We start from the raw sequence: 11977 nt of genomic DNA, 5'->3' as shown, positions 1-11977 counted from the left end.
CAAAGGTGTCCATTAATTTTGCCTTTTTCTTTTGTCCCAAATTTTGAAAAGTCCTTAGTTTGGATCAGAGGAGAAAAAACAAAGCTTGCAGGTGCATACTCTGTTTTATATTCATTTTTTAATCTATATATGTTTTGAGGCCTCCTCACACCCAAGCATACAATATTAGATCTGTATCTTTAGCTGGCTTATAGTTTCCACCACTTTAACAGCTCTGAGGAGGTTTTCTGCTCACTAGGCTGTGTTGAGTTGAGTAGAGAGACACCAATTTGCAGGCACTTTGCAGGGGGAGGGGGGGGGGGGGGGGGGGAGTTCAATATGCTGCAAACTCTATATTTTCATTTCCACCTGTCAAAAGAGGAGAAGTGTTCTGTTTTCTTTGCAAGATTATATCCTGTTCTCAGCAGGGAAACCTGACTCGCAGGATTATTGACTTTCAGGGGTCAGTCACCCCGCTCAAAACAAAAAGGGAAACTGTTGGGTGGTTGCTTTTCTAGCTGACTCTACAGGTCTGCTGCATCTACACAGTTTCTTCTGCTGTGACTTATGACACTATAAGACTGAAGCGCGCCACTAATAATGCAAGCGGTCTAATAACGACTATTGATACCTGTGTTCTGGTGTGACCACAATTACCTACACGTATAAAGAGAATAACTTTTAAGGGAGGGGTTGCATTTATAAAAAATTGTAATAAAACAGATTGAAACAGAAAGGCTTGTATCACTGGTTTATTTCAGAGGGAAGAGGTGCAAAGAAGATAACTGTTAAGCGCAGGATGAATACTGGGGTTCTTTAAAAGGGCTAACAGCTGGGTATGTATCCAGACAAGGTCCCGCAGTCTGTGTTTGCATTGCATGCAGTGCACTCACACTTCCTGGCCACAGGGTAGATGAAACCCCGTGGACATTGCTCTGTGTATTTCACCTCGTAGGACCACTCTCCGTTGCAGGTTTTCTGTTTGGGCCCGTCGTCAGTATGAACATAGTTGGGATCCTACCAGCAGAGCAGAGGGATCAGACACATGGATATAAACACAGTCAGTTCCATTTCTTTAAAGGGATTTCATTCCAACTTCATGAATCTGACAGCTTTTGACTTTTGCTGCCACTATTTAAGATTATTTAGCTTGTGAGACATTTAAAAACTCAAAAGTACAAGATTTTAATCGGCTTTGCAAACATTTTAATAAATAAACTAATACCGGACTACAACCCTTTCAAAAGGGTCACTTGTGGTATCTTTTGATGTTAGAGGTCAATTTTAAATTTTCATTTTCTATATACTTGTACAAAGTTTGTATAATTTTGATGGTCATTGAATGTGTGCTTTAACCCTAAAGCTTGTATTATGTAATGATCTCTCATTATAGTATTTTTCTTTCTTTTCTGTTTTTATGGAGCAGTAGTATGTAGAGAGGGAAAACAGGTGGAGGGCCAGGGAATGACACAAGAGATGGCTTGGTGAGGATCAAATGTGTGCCCCTGCAGTAGCCTTTAAGAGGTCTGCTATAAAGTTGTAAATGTGATTTATCTTTAAAGAAAACTTATAGCAATACATAATCTTACTGAACACTATAAAATTTTCAGATTGCAACTATTATTGTCACCCCCAGCCACTCAGACTGGATGACTGCGAGGCTGGTTCTCGGTTCTGGAGGTTCCTTGTTGTTAAAAGGGAGTTTTTCCTTCCCACTGTCACCTAGCGCTTGCTCATGGGAGGTTATGTGATTGGGCTTTTCTCCGTAGTGCCTTCACCTTACAATAAAACACATTTAAGTGACAGCTGTGGTGATTTGTATAAATCAAATCGAAATGAATGATTTCCTCAGGAGCACTGAGCTCAGCTTAACACATCACGTCTAAGCAGAATAAACGCACATGTCTCACCGGGAAAAACAGTGCACAAGTAGCACAAGTTAGAGGAGAGCGAGTCACTCTTCACCTTTTGGAAACACTGTCCTTCACAAATGGTGGTGTCGACGAACTCGGTGGTGCCGCAGGTGTCCACAGGGAGGCTGATGTTCTTTGGGCGACAGCCGGAGCTGCAGTCTTGCTCCGCCCCCGCCAGCGCCAGCACTGCTGCCATGACAACCAGCTGCATCCTCTGCCGGATGCACTACACGCTGCTGCCACAAGAGGGGATCGGGTATCAAATGAGGCGCTTTGAGACAATGTCAGAAGTTTAGTGTTGATTAAAACGCGGCTGTGTCATTATACATGATTATATTATGGAGATGTGGATTAATGGCGTTATTTCCTCTACAGAAGAGTAATGTATACACTCAAATGTGCTGGTGTGCATTTACAGGAGTGGTGGCTGATTTAGTGTGCTGTAAAACAAAATGTATTCTGAAATGAAAAGCGGGAAATAATAGTCGAGATTATTTTTTATTTTATTTTTCAGAGTTGGATCTTATTTAACTGCACATTTTTATTCATCTTGTAGACTAGATCCTAAAAGAGTGGTTCACTTAAATTAAAGCATCCAGCCATGTAAATATAGTCATAGCTTCTGTCTTTTCAGATTAAAAGACATCCATCTCTGAAATGTCTGTCTTCATCTCAAGGTAAAACGATAAATATTGTAAAACACGATTAAAACATGCATTCTTAATGGTATTAAAAAGATTACATTTCCAAAGCTCAGCACATTACTCAAGAACAATAGCATGTCTTTCTGCAGAGGAGCATTCCTGACTGCAAACAGATGACCTTTAATCTAATAAAATACAGATAAAGCATGATTAGCTCAAGGCTCAGTGAGTTTTTCCACATCTCACACTGATATGTCATTTAAAGTATGCGGAAAAAGGGAAAGAAATATAAAATATATTTTGAAAAGCTTCCAAAGTTTCCAAAGCTAATAATAAATTTCCACTTTGAAAAACGTTTTTTAAATGCTAAGGCAATTATGGTTCGAGAAAGCTCAGAAGCAGTGCTTTAAATTAAATTATCAAATTAAATTTGGAAAATTTGACCTAAAACTACTATAGATACAAATGAATAACTGCAATAAAAATAAAAATAAAAAAACAAAGGAAAATTGTGGTTTAGCATGAAAACGATGAAAAGATGACAACCTATATCTTTTATTAAAGCCAGATAGAAAATGAATTCTATTATTAAACAGCCTAACAAAGATGATAAACGGATGATGCACAGAATTTAATAAACCTCTTCTAATTAACCCCTTTCATGCACACGGCTGTTTCTTCAAACTAAACCCTTAAATGACATCATTTAAACTCTTTGATATGTAATATCACAAATTTTTTTTTCTGTTAAACCTCTTTCTAGAGGAAGAACTCAATCTGCCACGTCCCCACAACTATGCTATAACCTCATTCTGTCTTTAACAGCAGATCCGTGACAACGTCTTCAGCAGCTTTCTTGTCATCTACATGAACAGGAAACATACCTGTAGAGCTCTGCTGATGCTTTGAACCTCTGCTGAGAGTCCTGTCCCTTCGTTCGCTCTCTAAACACCTGTAACAGCTTTCAACCTGCAGCTGTCTTTATTGCTTAAATAGCACCGCTCACAAATCTGTTTAATCCTATCAGCCTTGGCCAGGGCGATAGTTTTCCTACCTGTTTATACATAACAAGCAAATCCTCGTGTCTTTCCTTAAACACTGCAGGGACGTCCCATGGCTCGAGGCCTTTCCTCCTACAAACGAGGAGGAGTGGGGCGGTATCTTCAGAAATCTTGTTTAGGTTATGTGAGTGAAAGGCGCAGATGGACACCAGAATTATAAAAATAAAACTGCCCCCACAGTGAGATGGCAAACATAGATATGAGATGCACTAATTAATTTGTGTGCTCCATCTCCATTACTCCATTGTGTCATTTCTTCTTTTTCCACTGTGTCAACAGCGCTGGCACATATTGTTGTATTTATAGATTTATTAGACCACCTGCCATGAAAACAAGAAAACACAAACAATTTAGAGATCTGTCAAAAACTTCATGAATTCATGTTTTTATACCCAAATTTGAGGCGGCACGCCGGACTTCTCTGAGGAGTCAGGAATTAATCGAGCGTTACATTCAACCAGGAAAACTATATTTTCTGTTTACGAGTGTAAATAAATAACTGATTTGACATCTTAATCCAAAAATAAAATAATCTTGTTTATTTATTTATTTTATTAAACAGTAAATTTGAAAATTCTTGGGGAAAAAAATTAGCATTAAAAATATAAAGTGCTTGAGCACACGGGTGGATTAACCATTACAGAAACTTACAGAAACCAGTACTTACCAGCAATGTTAACTTAGGGCAGCATACGCTTTACACTCGATGATGGTCTCTTAAATTTATTAAGCACTGTGTGTACAGGCCAGCTATTATCCAATATGTAACATACAAGTAAAAGTAAGTAAAGTATTTTTCTTGTCATGATCTGAACAACGATATGTCACTGTCTGTGAATACAGGAAGTCTAATCAGCAAAAAATATTTGCTCTAAATGAATTGCTATTTTAGGACTGTTCCTGTTCCTTCACATCATTTTATCTCAATGAGGTAAAATTTCATTTTCTCTTGGACCCAGTGATAGAAGGCACATTAAAGAAACAGCACTTCCACAATGAGCTGATTTCTTTCAGGTAAAAAGGTTTATTGTCTGTCTGGTGTAGCAGACATTCTGACTCACAGCAGACACTCATTAGTGTATTAAAGAAGGCTGCATTATCTCAGGGGAAAGCCATTGCTGTTGGTAAGTGTCCTGTATGTGTTAGCTCAAGGCAGATACTTAAAAAAGTAAACTCCTAAAAACAAATGAATTTGTTTCGTTGATTTGCATAAAAACATGGAGGAGGACTATATTGTGGTGCTCAGTGCCTAGAATTACTGTTAATGTGAGATGTTTTATTATAAAAGGATAATTTGAATGCATATGGCATAGCTGAGCAACTGCTACAGAAACACTCTTGCATCCCTCGCCTCTGGGATCATCTTCATCCAGATGTACATCTTCAGAGCCCTGTGTTGTCCTTGGTTACATTATGCTTGTTAAAATTTAAAAGATTTGATTTTTTGGTTGTTTTTTTGTGCATTATTAGGATCCACATTAGCATCAGTGTTAGTTACTCTTGATGATGTCCTCCATTCATACGTACGCATAGAATCAACATTCACAAACACATGAACATAAGTAAAAAAAGCAAATCTTTACAGATATTATTTTGATTCATAAATAAATCTTATTTCCTCTATAATGTCATCTCATCCATTTTCTTAAATGCTTCTATACTATTCAAGGTTTCAGGGGTAACTGGAGCCTATCTCAGCTTAATAAATCTTGAAACTGCTCCTACTTTAAATGAATCTTATAATTTTATGTTGACCATTTCGTGACAGCATTCTATATAGTACATTATACATTTATTCCAAGTCACGTTTATAATATATTCCTTATTAAAATAGAATATTCTGACTGATGTTTAGCGGTTCGCCAGTCCAGGTTACATTGCATTGCAGCGTGCAACATGCAGTTTTATTCTGTACTACTTGTGCACCTATGTGAAAAATAGTTTCCACGGGACTACCTACAGTAAGCACACAACGTCAGCAGCTTGTAGATCCACATTCAAGTAATCTTAAGTGATCATTTTCTGTATGACTTTATCTGTCTTTCACATTGTTAGGAAGGAATTTTGGCCAACTGTTCTTTACAGCACTGCTTCAGTTCATTGATATTTGTGGGCATTCGTTTAAGCTCAGCTCTATCCAGTCTCATCTGTCCAAAGGATATTGTTTCTGAACTCTTTAGTTTGTTCAGATGCAGCTTTGCAAACCAAACTGTGCTGCCACGCCCTTATCAGAGAGAAGAGGTGTTCCCCTGGTAACCATTTCAAACAAGCCATACTTGTTCAGTCTTTTTCTAAATGTGCGGCCATGACCTTTAACAGTTAACATGCTAACTGAGACCTGTAGAGTCTGATATGTAGCTCATAGGTTTTAGCATTTTCTCTGAGCATTGTACTTTCTGACCAGGGGGTGAATTTTCTTGGATATTATGTTAACACATCTGTAAATCCGATCAGTAAAGAGCAAAAACTTCACTGCTCACCTATGTATTACAATAAAGTTTAACTTTGAGGCATGTATGAAAAAAAGTGGATTTCAATGGAGAAGTAGGCAGGAAGTCAGCTTGCTAGTTTCTTTCTAAAGATGATATGCCATACACCATGATCTGACCCAGGGAGGAAGTGTGGTTTCACATAAATATAGACAGATAACTAGACAGCAGTGATGTCTGTGAGGTTAGTGAAGTTGGGGTAGCTTGCATAAAATGGCGTGCTACCTGGTGGCTAGCTGCAGAGCTGTGGTTGGGATAATATAAACATGTGTCCTTTTTTTAATGTGAGGTTCCCTGATGGGAAGAGCCAGATGCAATCCTTTTGCAGGAATGTGATTGAAATAGAATATCTGAGAGGATCCATTCACATTCACACAAGGTTAGTTATTAACATGCCGCTGTGTGTTTGGATGACTCGCTATGAAAGATTCCTGATCCTAAGCCTCATTTACCGATTTAAATCTTAGAGTGACTCTTCCCTGAAGCATTCAAAAATTTGCGATTTGGCACCGTGAGCCCGTGGGCTGTAGGTACATCGTAAGGTTTTAAAAACTGAGTTTAAAACCGAGCTGCAAATTTTATTTTAATAATAAAAAGCCATAGAGGCAGATTATGACCACTGATTGTTTTAGGGGTTGTTTATATTAAATAAAATATTTAAAAAATGTTGTTAAAAACAACATTCTTAATAAACGTAGCAGGATCTATGACTTAGAAGCAGTATTGTAATGTAATCACCTAACAAGTGGATCCAACTCTTTGAGTAAGTATAAGTATTTTTGCACTCGGGTACAGCTTTAGATTTTATAGAGCACATACAGATTCCAAGATTCTGTGAATCTTCGAGAAATTCAGTGTTCTGCTGCTGCACTCGGTAAAAGTTAGCACTGCACCACAATCTGGACAAGCTGCAGTGACAGTAGAATTTAACTACCTGGGCAGCAGCCATCATAATTCACCCAACTGCTGCTCCGTCTGCCCTTGCAGCCACTAGGGAATCAGGTTTCCCGGGCATCCTGCTAAAGTGCCGTACCTGCTTAATAAGGCTGCAAGGACTTTTATTGAGTCAACCCCATCCTCTGCGGTGCTACTTCTTTTTAGGAAATTTTGGCAGAAATGCATCATGTTTTTTGTGCATTTTGCCCTGAATGAACACTAGGCAGATTTGATTAATCTTATATTTAGAGCAAAACGGATCATTAGTCATTTTCTGAGAAAAAAATGGTATAACAGATGGTAGTTCCTCTTAAAAAAAAGCACATCTGCTCTGAAAATTGATTAATTAATTGCGGTGCTGAAATTATATCATCCATTCATGCATTCTGTCGATATGCTGGCTATCTGGATAGAGAAGGTAAGACTTTGAAATTCATGTCTGCATCACAGTCTGAAAATCAGCCCATATGCTCTGCAGCAAGCTAAAAGAAAACACCAGCAAAAAATTGCTGAAATTAGCAGGATGTTTCCAAGAGAAAACACCTTCCCACAGCCATGAGAAGAAGTCCTGCCCTGTCACATCAGGGTCCACTGGGAATCAATTGGGCAATGATGAACTGTTCCCGGGCCCGTGATGATATTCTGCTTCATAACTCGAAGCACTGCTATATAAAATGGGCTCCTTTGGGTGTAAAAGCTCATAGCTCTAGATGAAGCCACATATAAAACAGCTCCAAGTCATACATCTTGCTGACATCACAGATTTCATCCATGGGTCATTGGTTTTAAGCTTAGGAACAGAGTCCCATTGCTTTCTCTCTTTTCTTTTTATCAGTGCAGCATAAACACTGCCATAACCGCATCAACACCCTGCACAAACATGCTCAGTCACACCTCGCCCCTGTCCTCTGCTGCTCCGTCTGCTAATGCATGAAACACAAGCAGACTTCTTTAAACTCGTTTTGTCGCATGCAAACCCCCCTAAAAAAAACAACAACAACAAAAAAGACTCAGCAGTGCCCTGAACGCACTGCATCACCCCACACTCACGCTCTCTTCCGCCTTCCACCTGGTCTAAACAAACGCCTCCACAGCACTGCCAAGGACAAGACTTTTGTTTGGTGACTGCGCTGGATATTTCTGCGTGCAGGTCGAGTGTGGAAGTAGGTGGTAGGTGTGCTTATGTGTATCGACCGCTGATGATTCTTTGCTGACTTCTGTTGTCTACCTTTTCTCCTTTACATTTTAATATTCAGTCTCATTTCATTATTTGACTTATTTTAAGCAAATGTAAATGTGTTCTTTTATTGGTTATAAAGTCCTTAAAAACAGCTAAAGATGTAAAATACTGCTCAACAAAAAATTAAAGGAACACTCGGAAAGCAAATCAGATACAAATGGGGAAAAAATCATGCTGATATCCCTGCTGTGATGGACTGAGTAATGTGTTAAGAAGAAAAGAATGGCACACGATTTGATGGAAATTACAATCATCCAGCTATAGTGGGCTGAATTCAAAGACACCCACAAAGTCAATATTAAAAATGATGCAGCAGGTTAATCCAGTTTGCCAAAATATTACAACTCAGAATGGTGCTTTATTTTATTTATTTTATCAACTTTCCTTCTGACGATGCTATCTGTGTTGAGAGCTCAGTGGATCTGCGCTGGACAGTGCAGATCCACTGAGCGCAGCGCAAGCTAGCAAGACAGAAGCTAAGCTCCTTGCAACATGGCAAATTGAACCTCCCCCACCCTCATTCAGATCTGGCGTTTGGAACTATTTTGGTCTTCATGTGAAGTATGACCCTGAAGGTAAGCGCGTCATGGACAAAAGTAAAACAGTATGTCGGATGTGCCACGCAATGCTCAATTACATTGGTGGGAACTAGTGCGTTAGCGCAGTTTGCTCGTTAACGTGTTGACACCGTCCAGCCCCATGCACGGGGCGATCCGTGGTAGCTCGTTAACGGAGATTGGCCGTGTTGTGGCGTTAAAGTCATTTCAGATTAACGCTGACAGCACTAGTGGGAACACAACGAATATGACTGCACATTTACGCCGACATCATCCTAGTGCAAAGACAAGTGGAAGCAGACAAAAACAACAAGCACGCATGCTACAAACTTTACCCGAGTCATTTAGACAGCCGTTAGCACATGATTCTCCTTAGGGGGACATGATATGTTTAATATGCTGCTGAGAATATAGCTCAGAAGAAGCGTATAGTATAGCTTTTATTTTGGAAAGAGCCATTTCTCTGTAATAAACTCTCTTTTCCAAAGATGAGTGATTCCTCGATCATCCATCCATCCATCCATCCATCTTCATCTGCTTTATCCGAGGCCGGGCCGCAGGGGCAGCAGCCTAAGCAAAGAGGCCCAGACCTCCCTCTCCCCAGCCACCTCCTCCAGCTTATCCGGGGGAATACCAAGGCGTTCCCAGGCCAGCCGAGAGATATAATCTCTCCAGCGTGTCCTGGGTCTGCCCCGGGGCCTCCTCCCGGTGGGACATGCCTGGAACACCTCACCCAGGAGGCGCCCAGGGGGCATCCTTGTCAGATGCCCGAACCACCTCAGCTGGCTCCTTTCGATGTGGAGCAGCAGCGGCTCTACTCTGAGCCCCTCCCGGATGGCCGAACTTCTCACCCTATCTCTAAGGGAGAGGCCAGCCACCCTTCGGAGGAAGCTCATTTCTGCCGCTTGTATCCGCGATCTCGTTCTTTCGGTCACTACCCACAGCTCGTGGCCATAGGTGAGGGTAGGGACGTAGATCGACCGGTAAATTGAGAACTTCGCTTTTACACTCAGCTCCCTCTTCACCATGACGGACCGGTGCAGCGTCCGCATTACTGCAGCTGCAGCCCCAATCCGTCTGTCGATCTCCGGCTCCCTTCTCCCATCACTCGCGAACAAGACCCCGAGATACTTGAACTCCTCCACTTGGGGCAGGAACTCATCCCCGACCCGGAGTGGGCACTCCACCCTAAGACTCTTATGAAAAGGACACCGAGGGAACAGTTTACCCTGCCCGGGATAGGGTTACCGGGGCCCCGCCCTGGAGCCAGACCCGGGGAGGGTGCCCGAGGGCGAGCGTCTGGTGGCCGGGCCTTAGCCCATGGGGCCCGGCCGGGCACAGCCCGAAGAGGAGACATGGGCCCATCCTCCCGCAGGCCCACCACCCGCAGGAGGCGCCATAGGGGTCGGGCGCATTGTGTGTCGGGTGGCGGCCAGGAGCGGAGGCCCTGGCGGACTGACCCCCGGCTGCCAAGACTGGCAATAGGGATTTCTCGATCAGATAGATTTATTTTTTTATTACTTTGTTGTTTCAGCAACAATAAATTTAAAAACTGTACTTTTGAGTTAATATATATTTATAATTTTAATAAATGACAAATTAAAAAAGCATGAACATTTTTTGTATCGAAAAAATATTGAACCGTGACACCAAAGTGTCGAACCGAACCGAACCGTGAATTTTGTGTATCGTTGCACCCCTAATAGATAGATAGATTGTCAATTAAGCAGATATAAGGCCTGGAGTTGATTCGAGGTGTGGTGCTTGCATTTGGAAGATCTTGCTGTGAGCAGACAACATGCGGTGAAAGGAGCTCTCCATGCAGGTGAAACAAGCCATCCTTAAACTGCAAAAACTGGAAAAATCCATCAGAGAAATTGCTGCAATATTAGGAGTGACAAAATCTACAGGTAAACTGGTGAACTCAGCAATGCAAAAAGACCTGGACGTCCACGGAAGACAACAGTGGTGGATGATCGCAGCGTCATTTCCCCCTTCACAACAGACAACACTCTCCGGGAGGTAGACGCATCAATATCCAAGTGTACCATAAAGAGAAGACTGCATGAAAGTAAAGAGGGTTCACTGCAAGGTGCAAACTAGTCATAACCCTCAAGAATAGAAAGGCTAGACTAGACTATGCTAAAAAAAGCCGACACAGTTCTAGAAAAAACATTCTTTGAACAGATGAAACCAAGATCAACCTCTACCAGAATGATGGCAAGAAAAAAGTATGATGACGGTGTGAAACTGCCCAACACATACCACATCATCTGTAAAACACAGTGGAGGCAGTGTGATGACTTGGGCGTGCATGGTTGGCTGTGGCACTGGGACACTAGTGTTTGTTGATGATATGACACAGGACCAAAGCAGCCGAATTAATTCTGAGGTGTTCAGAGACAGTGTCCGCGCAAATCCAGCTAAATGCAGTCAAGTTTATTAGGCGGCATTTAATATTATAGATGGACAATGACCGCAAACATACAGCCAAAGCAACCCAGCTGTTTATTAAAACAAAGAAGTGGAATATTCTTTATTCTGATCTGATCTTAACCCAACTGAGCATGAATTTCACTTGTTGAAGACTAAACTTTCGACAGAAAGGGTCACGGCTAAGGGGATGAGCTGTGTGGAGAAAATAAATGAGGATCCAAGCACAGGCACTCACTGAGATGTGAAGGTGGTTTATTGTAAAATAAAGCACAAGGTGAAAAATGGCAAAACGGAACAAAAACTAATCATAGTGGGTCAAACTAAACTACTAAATAGCAAACATGAACACGAACATGTAGGAGGATGAACGGTGGCGTAAGAAGGTGGACGGCAGGGAAAAACACACGGAGATTCGCAGTAGATTCACAGACAAACCAGCAACTAGTACACACAGAAGAACACAAGGAGATTACACACAGGTGGGGAACACAGCTGGAAGTAATTGACAAGACGAGGCAGAGGAAGCAAAACTGAATACACTCACATGAGACACGGACCTTCACAATAAAACAGGAAACAAGAAACAATTCACAAGGACGCTGACTTGACGCTGAACTAAACCTGCACTAAACACAAGACACAAAACCTAGGAACTAAACCCTTAAGCAGAATAAACTGAAGCAGACTAAATAATAATAATAATAATCATCAAAGCCCAACAA

At 41.3% G+C, this 11977-nt stretch overlaps 1 protein-coding gene across 1 annotated transcript; it reads right to left on the bottom strand.

Annotated features, from left to right (window-relative positions):
- Positions 1-804: 804 nt before the first annotated feature.
- LOC146679029 (gonadotropin subunit beta-1-like) lies at positions 805-3530 on the bottom strand. Its single transcript, XM_085411915.1, has 3 exons — positions 3421-3530; positions 1945-2125; positions 805-996 (listed from the first exon to the last, which is right to left on the bottom strand). Exons 2-3 carry the CDS (start codon positions 2101-2103, stop codon positions 805-807), a joined length of 351 nt encoding a protein of 116 aa, XP_085268041.1. The 5' UTR covers positions 2104-2125; positions 3421-3530.
- Between the last annotated feature and the right edge of the window lie 8447 nt (positions 3531-11977).

Source organism: Rhamphochromis longiceps, linkage group LG1 (genome assembly GCF_057381845.1).
Source record: "Rhamphochromis longiceps isolate RC_006_pf linkage group LG1, R_longiceps_female_GT1.1, whole genome shotgun sequence".
NCBI lineage: Eukaryota > Metazoa > Chordata > Actinopteri > Cichliformes > Cichlidae > Rhamphochromis > Rhamphochromis longiceps.
The sequence above is the reverse complement of the archived record's forward strand: the minus strand, read 5'-3'. Positions and strand labels throughout refer to the sequence as shown.